The sequence below is a fragment of the Electrophorus electricus genome, chromosome 16, assembly GCF_013358815.1.
Source record: "Electrophorus electricus isolate fEleEle1 chromosome 16, fEleEle1.pri, whole genome shotgun sequence".
In the NCBI taxonomy this organism is placed as follows: domain Eukaryota; kingdom Metazoa; phylum Chordata; class Actinopteri; order Gymnotiformes; family Gymnotidae; genus Electrophorus; species Electrophorus electricus.
In genome coordinates, this window is record NC_049550.1 from 11,775,755 (window position 1) to 11,791,356 (window position 15,602).

The 15,602-nt window shown below is 43.3% G+C and overlaps 1 protein-coding gene and 1 long non-coding RNA gene across 4 annotated transcripts; one reads left to right on the forward strand and one right to left on the reverse strand.

Annotated features, from left to right (window-relative positions):
• Positions 1-3,833: 3,833 nt before the first annotated feature.
• On the forward strand, positions 3,834-6,413 carry kctd12.2 (potassium channel tetramerisation domain containing 12.2). The gene is made up of 2 exons (XM_027010268.2): positions 3,834-3,925; positions 4,479-6,413. Exon 2 carries the CDS (start codon positions 4,556-4,558, stop codon positions 5,417-5,419), a length of 864 nt encoding a protein of 287 aa, XP_026866069.2. The 5' UTR covers positions 3,834-3,925; positions 4,479-4,555; the 3' UTR covers positions 5,420-6,413.
• A 2,938-nt stretch (positions 6,414-9,351) lies between these two features.
• On the reverse strand, positions 9,352-14,246 carry LOC113576655. 3 transcript variants are annotated; one of them, XR_004776983.1, is made up of 4 exons: positions 14,215-14,246; positions 11,319-11,924; positions 11,083-11,195; positions 9,352-10,430 (listed from the first exon to the last, which is right to left on the reverse strand). It is a non-coding gene; the product is annotated as an uncharacterized LOC113576655 (long non-coding RNA). The 3 variants fall into 3 exon arrangements; XR_004776981.1 differs by having other exon boundaries at positions 9,352-11,195; XR_004776982.1 differs by having other exon boundaries at positions 9,352-11,207.
• Positions 14,247-15,602: the final 1,356 nt, after the last annotated feature.

The following is a 15,602-nucleotide window of genomic DNA, read 5'->3' on the forward strand; positions in this document are numbered from 1 at the left end:
AGTTTCAAACAAATTTGCAAGTCCCAGGTTATGAATTATGTGGAAGGCATGAACTGTGACAAACACATTCACCAGCTTTTTGCGGTTAAATGACAGGGGCAAGACAGTGAAAAACAAAGCATGACTAGCTGAGAGAGAGCAAGCGGGATGTGCGCTGACATATTAGGGCAAAGTGTTACATTAAAATGCAGTTCAGCGCCCAGCGTGACACCTGACACTGGGTTCTGATGGACAGCTCGGAGAGAAATGGGATAACAGGGGAGTTCTAGATCACTGCCGGACTCTTCTCCCGTAGTCCGCTGGCAGAATTGTGGAAATGCTACCATTTAAGCAAGCTGGAACCTTAACTGTATTTGCTTGGCGTAGGTACGGTAGCTACAAACCAAACTGACGCACAGTATCATTAATAGAGTAGCCCGCCCCTCTTCCTGGAACCCACGGAACCCGATAAATCTGCATTTGCTAAGCAAATGCAATTAAACCCAGTCTGCCTAGTTTAGCTACAAAGCATAGACAAACAAGAGAACAATTAGTTATCACGATTAATTTTGTCTCTAAAAATATCTTCAGAATAATAAGTACCTAAACAGCGTATCCCCAACAACGTAAAGAAATTGCCGCGCCTTTTTTTTTTTTTTTTTTTTTTGGCGTTTCAAGTGCCAAAATGATAGTTTTCGAGCGTTTTCCCCTCTACTACACAATTACAGCCTTCTGACAGAGCTGAGTGTGCTTGCGAATGATTTATCGACTTATCATTATGATTACAAACGAGGCTGTCATACTGTGAAGGAGGAGCTCCAACCGATGTGAAATAAAAACCAATTAGCTCACGGTGAAGGAACCTTGTAGCGAATTAGATCGCTTAGCCTTAATTGGCTATGTGTCACAGTGTGGAACTAACAGGAGATAGATTTTCTTACAGTTCATAAACAGTAAATAAGACTTTGCATCTACAATGTTACATTTGAATTCTGTCCCACTAGTCAGTTGAAACAGTTGCACACTGATTAAAGGAAAGAGCTAATACGTGTTTCTAAGTTCCACCTTTTATTAGAAAAATGATCTTTTTAATATAGAATCTCAAGCCTGTAAGTGATCTAAGAATTGTGTTTTGTTGAAGAGCTTATTTAAGAGGCACTCATGCACAGAAAGAATCTCACAGTCACTTGTTTTACTGTAATATATGACTGATCATAAATTAATCATTAAATTAAAACCCTAATCAAGGATTTTAAAACAACAAAGTGGCAACTCTACTACCTGTTTAAAAGCACTACAGAGGGGCTTGAACAAGGACTGCCAAAAGGTCATTAGATAACCTTATAATAATCTGTTAGTGTTTGCATTATTTGTAAACTGATCTATTTGTAATATGTTAAAGTGAGGTAGGATATTTGCATTTAGATTATTACATATTTACAAGGTGTAATAATCCGAACAGTAAAACTGTAATGTACCATAATGCTAGTTTGTGTAACACTACTACTTTTAAAATGTAAGATACCATAATGAGGCCATAACTTTGAATATAAACCAACATAGCTTTACCAACTATTGGCTGCTGCTTCAAACTATTCCTGTTGGGAACTGTAGCATGGATGTGGAGAATGGGGGAATTGGGAAAAGCCCTTTTATATGAATGAGCTAAATGGAGGGTCTGCTCTCCTGTACTGGATGTGGCCCAGTGGGCAGTAAGGCTTACACGATGTTCACTACAGCACTTGCCCAATTACCCCCAGTCTCAGGAGCCCCTGACCTTTCCTAATAGACAGAGCCACCTGAGATCAGGAGCGTACCCATCTCGCACATGCCCCAAGGAAGGACGCTGCCAACTGGGAGGTTAAATCTGTCCGTTCGCACGCACTAACGAAGATGTGACTCGCCGATGGACCAAAACTCAGCCCAAGCCACTTGTGTGGTTTTGGGGGACAGACGCACAACTTAAAACTCAGACATCTACATTGTCAACATGGGGGCAAACAAATGAATGACTGGATGGACAGACAGAGAAAGAAAGAAAGAACGAACGAACAAACGAACGAACGATGACTAACCGATAACACAATTTAATACATAAATGTCTTCCAATTTCTTTGTTTTGAGAATATCATACCTCATAAAGAGGGGCACAGCTATAGAGCTAAAGGAAACTGAGGTTTATAAAATTGTTTATAAATTTAAAAAGCTCTTTTCTTCATCTACATGCAGATGTAGAAGACGGCTTTTTTTTTTTTTTTTTGTAAAGCTGTTGTGCTGGCCCTAAGATGGACTGTTCCCATGCCTCAGTGCACTGAATAGCCTTCTGGGAAATACAAGAGTGTGTTTTCAAAAGGCAGTGATCCGCACACTATCCTTCAGTCAGTTCTTTGCTTTTTGTTTACAGACTACTTTGGTAACAGGTGTGTAATGAGCAGCCAAGACTTTGACTAATGCCATTCCAATAACACTATTGTTTAAGGAGAAATGCAAAATGTCCTTTGTTCAGAAGCCCTGCTAAGCACTGGTTTAACAGTTTCTTATCTTAAGATTAAGCAAAATATTACAGAAAATGTCATGTAAAACCATGGTCTCTGCTGCATAGGTGTAGCTCATGTCTTATACAACATACAGCACAGTACAGTTACAATGTAGAATTTGTAACATATAACCAGTTAGTTCATACATCTGTTGTGTGTATATGGGTTGTATCAATCATATATGAGACATCCTGCTTTTAATACACATGTGCTGTCTTTAATGTTTGCTAAAATTAGTACTCACAAAAGACGATGAAAAACAGAAAACTGTAGGCCCAAGACAACAAATGAAAGACACACACACACACACACACACACACACACACACACACACACACACACACACACACACACATATCCCCTTTGGCCTGTTCAAGCTCAATATGGATTTTTCAATTAAAGAGCCTAGCATACTGCACCAGGGCTGGTAAAAGGCTTAAAACAAACTTAATTATGGACCAAGGTCTGTGGGTAATTTTATCTGTGGATCTAATGCTTGTGATATGATTCCGTGGCACGGAGAAACAACATTAGACTCAGGCACAGGGTTCCTATGGGAATACTTCAGTTTTTATTAATTGGTAGGTGTTGCTGACGAGGCCTGTATATTAAAGGCTTAAGGGATGATGAGTCTCATAAGACAAACACTTTAACGTGGATATTTATTAGAGCTATCAGCGTTGTTTGTACACACCAAACATTCATATTTCTAAAAACCTAACATAAGAACGGAGTTGGTTTGGAAATGGTTCTCTTTTCATGCATAAAGCTGCAACTGGCTGTACTTTTATTTGAAGCTACTGCCCTCTGGTGGATATGTTAAAAATGAAAACGTGCTGACGCTACATTTAGTCCAACTTTTTAGTTACAAATATTGTGCAAGTATGTATTACATACAGTCTGTGTCTACTTTTCCATTTGTGATTATTCCCAACCAATATGCTTTTACTTAATTTCAAACAGGATTTATTTTATTAAGCACCTGTATTTCAGCGTGCTGTTTCATGAAACATCAAAGTAAAGTCATTTTGCAGTTGTTTATTCTCGAATGGTGCAGACTTATTTGGTGAGCTTCTGTTACTCTATCTAGGTTCTTTTCCATTACACTACGTATTACAACCTACTCCTTTATTGAGAGAATATTTGTTTTGATGAATAATACACCCACTAGATGGCGCCTTCTTACCATACCTCATATAGGAGTTATTATGTTGTTTTGACTCGAGAAAAGTACAAGACGCCGTTGTAACCATTGTTTCTATTGAATGCATTGAATTGAAGACTTCGTTTAGGTGAAGCACACTGGATTTGTATGAGCTATTTCATGCGCGCACAGCCTCATAGGCCAGGCGACTTTCGCTTGGATTTGATCCCCAAACCCCGCAATAAACTTATTTCTGCTTAGACAGGTAAGCATAAGAACAAGTCACATTTGTACCATAAGATAATAATTAGATACCTTAACCTTTTAGAAACAAAAAGATACAATAAACACTTGATGGGGGGAAGTTATAGTTGTTACTAGACAGAGGTGTAGGTTAACTTCCTCCAGGCTATGTGGGGTGGGATTTACGTTTATGGTCGTAACTCTAATCTTTGATATGATGCCTTGTTAATGATTAAATTGCTACCAATCCTGAATATCTGCACCTGTAGCTCCATACAGTACCGAGTAGTCTTAAAGTTATAAACTGCTGGAGTGTTTTGGGGGTTTTTTAAGTCACTGTACCAACGATCGCTGTAGCAGCTGGGAACACCCATAAAGCGGTGACAAACTTTCAGTCAAAACAACCCACATTTCCATTAGTCGCAGTTCATCCAATGTTCATTTGATTTTAGATATCCTTTTTTAATTCCCCGAGGATACTGACTGGCTGGGCTACTGTTGTGTTCGGTGATAGTAAAGAGTTAACTACTCCTTCACAGAGGCTGTCACTTTTCTCCTCCCACGTAACTGTTTAGCCTACATAAACAAACCTGAAAAAGAGATTTTCATTCTCCGGAGTGTCGTAACGGAGGCTTGGGGCAGATGTGCAGACATGGCTCAGCCGGACAGCAACCGCGTGGTGACAGAATGTGACGGCAGGAGAAGCCTCTTTCCTGAAATCATTGAGCTGAACGTCGGCGGGCAGGTTTATGTTACGCGCCATTCCACTTTGCTCTCGGTACCGAATTCCCTACTTTGGACCATGTTCGGCCAGAACAACCCGTCGGTCCTCACCAAAGACAACAAAGGGCGCTTCTTTTTAGACAGGGACGGCTTTCTGTTCCGATACATTTTGGATTATTTACGTGACCAGAACCTTGTGTTACCTGAATATTTCAAAGAGAAGGCAAGTCTGCAGAAAGAGGCCGAGTTTTTCCAACTTCATGAGCTGGCGCGACGCCTTCGACCGGCGGTGAGCAAGGAGAACTCTGTGGGCGAGGATGTGTTCCCCAGCGACCCCGAGGAAGCTGCGAGCGGCGGCGGCGGCGGCGGCGGCGGCGGTACCGCCGCGACGACTACGCTCGGCAGCCCCCGGTCACCGTCTCTGGACGCGCGGAAATCTGGATATATAACCGTTGGATACAGGGGGTCGTACACAATAGGGCGAGACATCCAAACGGACGCCAAGTTTCGGAGGGTGGCGAGGATTACCGTTTGTGGGAAAACGTCCCTTGCCAAAGAGGTGTTTGGCGACACTCTGAACGAGAGCAGGGATCCCGACAGACCCCCAGAGAGATACACGTCTCGGTATTACCTCAAGTATAATTTCCTGGAGCAAGCCTTCGACCGGCTTTCGGAGGTGGGCTTCCATATGGTGGCGTGCAACTCCACTGGCACCTGCGCTTACACAAGTAGCGACCCGAGCGAGGACAAAATCTGGACAAGTTACACCGAGTACGTGTTTTGCAGGGAGTGAGGCAGGGTACTTTTAGTCCACTTTGGTGGACCAAGTCCCTTCATAGCTGTCGCTTGCCCCATCTCGACCACTCGTTGGGCTCCCTCGTACCACAGGTCTAGTAAGCTGTAGTCGTGTGATATCTGTTCAAAGATAAGTTCTATTTAGCAGTAGCTTAATAAATATAGTTAGGCAAATGAATTGTTCAGGTCAAACAATTCGGCAAGTTGTAATCTTACCGTGACGGACCTGAGTACCATAACATTCTGATTTCGGAACAGACCGCCCAGCCTTGACCGTTATGTTGTCCAAGCGTATGGCCAAGACGTGCAGGCGTTGCCAGTTTTCAGTGTTAATATTAGTCTTCGTATTGTGTTCATTACGTGGTAAAAGAATTAGCCTTCATATTCGACTTATTGACTAATTTAGTGTAAGGTATTTTCCTATTGCTACTGACTGGCATTTTAATCTTTTAATGTGTACTGTTTTCCAGAGAACATGAGTCTTCCTTTTATTGACAGGTCGTGTTTTTCTTCACGAACTTTAAGTTGGAACAGTAGAAATCAGACGTTGCAGTTTTTATAAACTAGCAGTAGGCCACCCGAGCTGCATATCTGTTTAAGAAACTTTTCCCAGCTTTAGATTCACTCGGAGAGGCCATTCTTAATTATTCCATCTTTTTATTGGCAGTCTTGTGTAAATGGTGTAACACCCTTTTTTTTTTTTTTTGCACTTGTATATTTGAAACATGGAAACTTGCCTATGCTGTTTTTGTCTGTGACCCAAAGAATAAACTATAATAAATCTGAAATGCGTTCATGCATGAACAGTTTTATCTATGACTGTTAAAGTGTTGGTGATGAATCGCGTTTAGAGGCGAGTAAACATTGAATAAAACACATGCTAGGACAATTCCATGTGATCTTTTCTTTTCTTTTTTCCCCATGCAATAAGGGGAGAATGCATTGCTTGGAAGTTATGTGGAAAAATCATTAAAATGTATTTTTGCAAGGCACTGACAAGTTGTTGATGTGATGTGTCACCGAGTCAGGCCCTTATTCGTTGCAGCTGTTTTAATCAGTCTGAGGTAAATAAATTCAGAAGGCTTGCCCTTAACCAAACTACTGAAAACATTTTTTGTGAGTGCCTCACTAGGAGTGAAAGTTGTGGCGCGCCAACGCTCCTGTGTACAGCCGCCTAAAGGCTTGGCGTACGTAAGGTAAGCAACACTAGGTTTACGTAATGAATAACTAATCAGTTAAGCTGAGTGACAAAACAGCAGAGAAATGGAAAGTGATGATTCATACGTGACTTACTGTGCGGAAAATCAGCCGTTCCAGTTTTATTGAACTGGTGACTTTTGAAAGAGATGTGAAAGTAGATCAAGACCCTGTATGCTCAGGAAACAGATGGAAAGCCGACACATGGGGAACAGGAACTTGGCCCGTATGTGCCAAGAGCTGTTTGACTGCGGCTCCTGTAACACATGCATACATGCGCTCAAAGAGGTGCATGCAGAAACATGCACAGGCATATGAACCTGCATTTTCTCATGCACGCACACACGTTTCAACACAGTCGCACACATACCTACACATGTATAGAGAGGGATATTCAAAATTGTAGTGAAGCACACAAGGTTTCCAGAGAAACAGGATGTTTCAGAGGTGCATGAACTGTGCAAGCAAACTGCTTCTGAATTTGTAGGACGAGGATGACCTCGTTTTTAACAGTAAAATGAAACTACTTGTTTCTTGGGTTTCTTAGAAACCTTGAATACTTCACTATATTTTGAATATCTCTACATCTTTTACACACACACACACACACACACACACACACACACACACACACACACACACACACACATATATATATATATATATATATATATATATATATATATATATATATATATATATATATATATAAAATTCCCCACTCGCCCTCCAGGCAGACTTTATCGTTCAAGCGCAGGTCCTCTATCAGAGGCCTGGGAGCTTGAGAGTCCTGCACAGTATCGTAACTGTTCCCAGGACAGCACTCTTCTGGAATGAAACCTCATATGTTGTTCCTGGGATCTGTTGGAACTATTCCCCCAGTTTGGGGGTCACAGCCCCTAGTGCTCCAATTACCAAGGGAACCACAGTCGCTTTAACATCTTTTCTATCTCTTCCTTCAGCCCTCGGTGTGTGTGTGTGTGTGTGTATACAGATATCAGAGTTAAAATCTGAGTTACAAACTATCCCCCCCCCACCCCCACCCCCACACACACACACACATATATATATATATATATATATATATATATATATACATACACACACACAAATATCAGAGTTACAATCTGGCTAAATGAAAAACCATGGTAACCGTAAATGTTGGGGAGTGTATAAATATAGAACAGAACAGACAGTTCTCCCCAGCACATCACTATCTGCAGGACTGTCACAATAATCATGTGTTATGTTCAGAAGATGCATGGACAGTGCAGACAGGACTGCCCATGGAGTGTCAATAGCACTGGCACTGCCTACGTCTGTCTCTCTCCCTCGCTCTGGTGTTCAATCTCCATCAAAAGGGAACAGATGAACACATGACCAAACCCCCAAAGAGGCCTGTCATTTGGAAGTGGGTGTGTTTGTGTATGGATATCACTGATTTACATAGCATTGTTAAAATTCAGTAGTGGAAGGAAAAATAGTGAAGTAGTCCCGGTCACATGGAGCATATTAGCGCATTCCACAAGTGAAATGTTGTAACCCCTTGAAGAACGCCAGGGATGTTTGTGCAATACTCTGCATGCAGTTTTGAAACTGCATCACACTTTCTTTTAGGTACAGAATTGTCTGGTGCTGGCTGATTTGTTTTTTTTCTGATTTGTCATGTTGCTTAACTTGTTGCTTAACACCATGAATGTGGTGACTGACTGAACTGACACACACACACACACACACAGTCACAAAATATAAAACTCACTTGTGGTTTTATAAGTAAAGTGTCTTTGTGTCGTCCTTCTTTCGGAGTGTTTATTATGTATCTCATGGGTTACGGGCTACATCCTCGTCCTCTATACCACAATGCACTGCAGCTATTTGGACACACTTTATAGGACAGCCCAGAGAGCAATAAAGGGCCATTTCATACACATGCTGCACTGATAAGTGACAGCAGACCTCAGACATGCCCAGACCTAACTGTCCTCCCTCTCTCCTTAAAAGATACAGTCAGTCAATTATTTAGTGCCGAAGGCGAAAACAAAGCCCTGGTTTATTTCCAGAAAGGGAAGTGAAGCATCTGACTCTGGCTGTCGCTCTTTCTCTCTTGTTTTGAATAGGATTCACAGGGTTTCACTGGTCTTCCTCTTTAAGACACACACACACACACACACACACACACACACACACACACACACACGCACCCATACAAACCACACAGGAGACACCAGATGGCCCTGCTCACAGGGAGATGGACCCTGTCTGTCCCTTTCACACTTCTCTGGGACATAGTCACTTGTCTAACTATTGAACCACTGGAGACTACCCTAATGGTTACACAATGCATTTCGGAAACTTTACATTATTTTATAGAAAAGTAAGAATATTTTAATTATTGTGTACTATCATTTTTGGCATTAGGACACATGAAGGTGGAAAATGGCCCATAGTGCATTGCAGTACAAAAATGAAAATACAATGATATTTTTAGTCTTAAAGAGGAAAGGCAATGAAAATGTAAATACGACAACAGACCGAATCACTTTGGGATCACTTTGGGATCACGAAATTATGCCTGGGAAAGTTATTTAAAATATATTCAAATAATGAATGGTACAGATATGAATATTTAAATAAAACTACTGTCACTGAAGGAGTGAGAGTAGAAAAGAGTGAGGCACAAGAACTCATTTTAATATATAATCAATCATTTTAATATTTAATCTATAATCTTAATATAGTAGGTCGGTGTGAATGAACTGACCGATAAGACCAGTGCACAGAAATCTACAGGCTACATTTCATATTCGTCACTTCATCTGCATCCACAAATACCAAATTTTGCATCCGCAAAAAACAAATTATGGGCTGGTGGGGCAGGTTTTCTTTCTTTTCTTTTTTTTACTGCTTCATCACAAATATTTACACATAATATCTGTAAGAGGAACACAAAGGGGGGAGGCTATGCACACCGATGACTCATTAAACAAGATGCAAATACACTTTGCTGTTTGCGGCAGTCATAAAGCACAAAAGACAATGGCTAAACCAGCTCCATGACGACAGAAGCCAAGCGATGCAGTCGAGCCGCCAGCCCGGTTAGTGGCCGCCTTGAGGACTCAGTCGTGGATGTATGGTGGCTTATATACGACACACTTGGGTTGTTTCTTCTTAAAAGCAAAATAATCCGGTGGTCTGTGAATCCAGCTCTGGACCTTGAAAGTATTAGTATGGATGTCATCTCCATGATAACTGAAAGGATACCTGTTGGAGTGTGTTTACAATGTGATAATCCTCAAGCAAAGAAATGTGGCAATCAATAGGATTCTTTATCTTTTAAAGTGATGTTGTCCTTAACACGGCGCATTAAAACGCCTTGAACTAATTTCTACCCAAAATCTCTGTCCTCTGTAATATTTATATTTTCTGGAAGAGTTATTCTTCTCTCTTTATCTACACCTACCTTCTTTGACCTACAAACGTCATCTGTCTCACCCCTTCACTTATGTCTAATGTGGTGGAGGTTTGCAATTCGGTGCACTTTCAGTGGGGGATTTTTCAGTTCCGTTCCAATGGGGTCGACATGAAAAGCACATGGGACTAGGTTCATTACCAATGGCGTCTAAACATAAGAACCGATCAGGCCCACGGACCTAAGGGGGTGGGAGAGGGGGCACAGCAGCCCAGTCCAGGACCTGCAGGTACAGCCCTGGACGTGGTGCACGTGGGCCGGAGGCTCGGCAGGCGGACAAACGGCAGTTGAGCCTCAGTCCCATGGAGGTGAGGGCACGTTGTGGGGAGGAGGGGGTCGCTTCCTTTAAGTGGAGACAGTGCAGTCATAAGCATGGCTCGGGGTCATATTTATTTATACATATTTATATATCGGGGTCAGTATTTATTTCCGGACAGTTTTTTCTCCCTCACGCACATCACACTCAAGTATGTACACGCCCACGCACACACAAATCTCGTGGAGGCATGCAAACACAAATACACAAGAAACATGTGGTCAGACATATATAAATTCTCATATAAACAGTAAGGTACCTCCACTACATTTAGTGGCCAGTGCAACCTTACACTTTCATTGCCTTCTGCCCGCCTGAGCAGAAAATGTGACTTTCCTCCTATATGTAAACAACTTTAACCCCTACTAAGGGAACAAAGTCCAGAACAGTCAGTGCTGAAAATAGCAAGCTAGTTTGGCTTTCAAACAGCAATACAACGAGGCCAAACTCAAACTCCAAATGAAACACGGAACGCATCACTGCACAGTTCTGTTTTATCTGCAGCTCATAATTGCAGCTTAGAAACACCACAAGTGAAGACTGAGTCACTGTTAAAAATCTGGTTAAGTATGATTCATTAAACAAATTAGTTAAACTTCTATTAAGAAAATACCTTTTGAACATGACAATGTGAGCTTGCAAACATTTTTGTGTATGCGTGTTGCTAACCAGAGCTTACTCTCATTGTTGTGTTGATCTAGTTGCTGTCGCAGGCGGCCGTCCTATAGCCACAGCAGAGCTGAGCAACACCCTTCATTTCAGACAGTTTGGATGAGGTAGACTGAAGCCAGACTACACCACAGCCTCAGCAGAAAAGCAAGAAAATTACTTTTTTAATATAGCTCCAATCTACACAGGATCAAGCTCATCAAGGAAAACCATATATCAGATAAACCAATTCCATTTCCTCCTTACCCAGGAGTTCAATACAAAATTCCTTGCACACTTTCTTTTGCAGAAATGACACAAGCCTTACGACTGCTTGTCTGAGACCAGTCTCAGGGCTTCTCCAGTTGTGCACAGCGTTGTGGTGTGGGGAGGATAACACTGACCCAAGATCAACCCCAAGGAGTAACTGGTTCCCATTCCCCTTCTGCCTCCTGCGGTTTTTGAAGCAGGCTCTGAGCCTTCTCCACTGATCCAAGACCACTCCTATGCTTTCAAAAACAAATTAAAATCCTGGACCACTGTTAATAGGGTAGCCTCACCGCCCAATCCCTGCAACCAATCCCCCCCACCGTGAGCCGTTGTTGTTGGGTAAATGTCGACTGGCCCTCCCTCTCTACTGTACCGGGCTTCCGCACCAGGGCAGTCCGGTGCGACTCCCGCCGTTCGCGCCGAGGGAGCTAAAGGCTGCCAGTGACGAGGAACAAAAGCATGAGTGCAGGCAGACTCTCCCCGGCATCCTGGCCCCCCGCACACCCAACACCGAGGCCTTTTGGAGTGGAGGAGGTTCCAGCTGAGTTGGGAGAAGCGCAGGAAAAGACGAAGGAGCCAGCAGGCGAGGGGACTCCAGCGTCTCTGAGGTGAGGATGGATGTCGCGCGCGCACACGCACACACACACACACACACACACACACACACACACACACACACACACACACACAGTGGAAATCAATAGCACACATATGCACATTGCCTTGCACACTCACAGAACTAATACAACACCCCACCACCACCACAGGATAGTTATTGAAACACACACACTTGCACATTTCCTCACACATGTACGTAACTGCATACACACAGTGTTGCACACATTATACTTTGGTTTTAATAGCTTGTGCATGTCAGCGCACACATGCACACTCACAGCTTCACACAGGAAGGATCTTGGGCAAACAGAGCTTTTATTTATCTCCCACATCACCAGGAAATGCAAACCTAGGTGGAAACTTACAGAGCTGTAACACCCTTCACATGAAGGCAGCTTATGTGTACACCACTGACATTTGCAGGCTCATTTTGGTTCAAGGGCAAAGAAACGAAAAGATGGATTAGTGATCCGTGAAATAAATAAATAAGTGGCAATAAAAATATATATAATTTCTGGAGTGTCAAGAAGCATTCTAAGAGGAAAAATGACCACCATAGTTCCTGCAGGGATAAACGCACGCGCGCGCTCGCGCGCGCGCACACACACACACACACACACACACACACACACACACACACACACACACCTAAACAATCTAAAGCATCAAACCATGAATCAACATGAAATATACTTTGGTTTTAAGCCTACACAAAGCATAACCTTTGTCTTAAATGTCATTTCATGAAAGATTTCCACTGAGACATATTTCATTAGCACTTAAGGATTAGCCAAAATCAACACTCGATGAGTCACTACCGCCTGTGAATACAAGAGCAGCGCCACATCACCCCTAGTGGCTGCAAGGCAGCACTGCACAGGCGTGTCCGCAGCTGTTGACCATCTTGCCTGAGTGTCTTGGTCTGAAACCAAAATGGGTTCATATTTGACATATAACACACTACAAAGCGCATAAAAGCCATTAGCTCAGTGCCTTCATTGAACCTCTGCTCCTCTGCAGAACCCCTGCGTCTGGACAGCGTTATCAAGCCTCGCGCTCCTGACAGCGGCAGACGTTACGCAGACTCTCGTCGGCTCAGAGCAACCCTCATCCTCCAGCCGGAACCCGAGCGTGATAAACGTCCCGTTCCCGGGGCGTTGCCGCTCTGCGCCGTCCCCGAGTCCGACGGGGAGCGGCATTAGTGAAGCGCGTCTCATCGCACCGGCCGCGCGACCGTCCGATCGACCGATATCACTGTTCATTAGTGGCTCGAGGCCGCTTTTGTCCGCCGCTCGCGCGTGCACGGAGCTGTTTGTTCATGGGCTGAAATCTAATTTTGTGCAAGATAATGAGCATGAGCCTTGGCCCGCCCTCTTAAGACTTGATGTGTTCACAGACTACTGAGAAAAGGCAGTCTCGGTTCTTCCCGGAGCACACAGCGAGCTAATGTTACCGACGCAATAACACTTTTCCCTCATTTGCATTCACGTGTGCACGTTTCTTGGTATACACATATCTATATTATTAGTCCATACACAGAGATTCTATGGACAAATTAAATCCACTGACAAACAACTATAGCCACCTTTATAGCGTTCTGTAACTGACTGATTGGTTGATTGCTTACACTGCTCACAGTCGTTATCCTTATATGTGACTCACTTCTAATATCTACGATGGAAGACAATACCAGTCCTTTACAGAACAGTAGGTATGTCAGATATGGCATATCTGGGTTTAAGTCTTAAGGCTTTGGGGCTTCAGCCCCTCTGGCTAGTGGGTAGATGTGTGTGTGGGTAGGAATGTATGTCTCAGGGCGAGAGAACCGCACAGCCGAGATCCTCCATCTTCCCACACTCCCAGAAGCCTTTGCAAGAGCAGTGCAGAAACAGCAGTATAGCCATCAATGCCATCCAGTTCAGATGATGTGACTCCACAAACCAAAGAACTGGGAAGAAGAATTCATATGATATTCTGCTTTTGCTATTAAAACGTCTAGGTTTTAGGCTTATTTATTCAATAAAAAAGCACATTTTTACATTTTGACCTACCTGAAAACGCAATAATATAAAATGCAAAATATCATCATTTGCCGATGTGCACCACTAAGTTTGCAAACATCCCCTCTTCCTGTTTTTGGGGGCGGCCGATTACTTGATGTTGAGCGGAGCTGCTCTTTTGACTCTTCTGAGCCACCGTGATTTCGCATCCAGCGGTCTAATGAGCTACAGCGTGCAACAAGAAAGAGTCTGAGCATTCCATCAATATTCATCACCTGTTCAGTGACTGCACAGCTTGGCGTGAGCGCTAACAGCGTGGAAGGGTAGCAGGGTCCTAATGGCTTCTCCGACTGGAATGGCACTCGTATGAATCTATTCAGTCACACACTGATCTGTGTGGTGCTCAGTTGACTAGAGTTTCTAAGGCAACCAAGTGCAATCTAAACTAGAATCTCTTGTTCATTCATTCATTCTCTCTCTCTCTCTCTCTCTCTCTCTCTCACCCTATCATAAAAGAAAATATAGCGAGAATCAAGAATCCCTACACAAATGTCCAGCAAACAATTCGCCTATTTCGGCCAGTTTCTCTGACGACTATTAAAGGAAAAGCTTGCCCGTGACTCCACAATCCCATACAAAGCAAGCATTTTATTTTCAGTCCAACTGGATCATGACTATATACTGCATGAGTTGTCAGACAGTGCCCCCGCCGAGGGCCCCCTCAGACGCGTCAGCGCCCGCTGGCACGGCAGCGACAGCAGGACGGTGCCGAACCTCGCGTGCCTGCTCCCCCCCGGGGGTTCGTCGGGTCATGCCCACCTCGGAGGAAGGAGAAGAGACGGCGGTCAGAAAGGCAGCGTTGCAGCTAAAGCCGTGTGCCAGAATAGCACGGTTTGCGTCGCACGGCTGTAGAGTCACGTGGGGGACAGATTTCTGGGCACACAGCAGGGTAGGGGTGGCCAGGTCTGAGGTCTGGTGACTCTTCGGCTGAAACACACCCGATTCCACGTATTAGCAGAGTATTCAGAGAGCTGAATTGCGAGCTCGTTAATATTAAGGCAATCTTTACAAACAACATGATTATTTCCAGGAACCAGATTCTGAAAGACGGGCTGCACAGCCAAGTCTCAGATTAAATTATTCACTTAATGGAGTTTCTCTATTGAAAAGAACCTTTTCTAAACCACGTCAAGAACCTAATCTAGAAAAACATAGCTCAGCTGAGTTCAGCAGTGTTGAAAACAGGAAGGTGAATAAATGTTGGTCAATTAAGGTATGCATATGTCTGCAAAGATACCATTCACGTGCTGGTACAATCAGGGCTAAAACTCTTGACAAAGTGAGAACGCTTTTCTAGAATCAGTGTCTGCCTATTTCCATTCTATTAATCACAATTACATTAGTCAATGCTGAGTGTCAAGAAGGATGATACCAGATCAGCTCTGAAATGATTGGTAAACAAGGGCATGGACTTTGTTTTTCCAAGCCCATATAATCATCTGAGGTCATAAAGAATTCACATGCTTCAGGAGACGTGGCAACTGGAGAGACAGCTGAGAGGAATTACATTAGACTTCACCAACATTCAGAGCAGACATACTAATGAAATTGAACTCAGCTATTTCCTCTGTGGTGCATATTATTCTGCAGTATGTCACTGTAA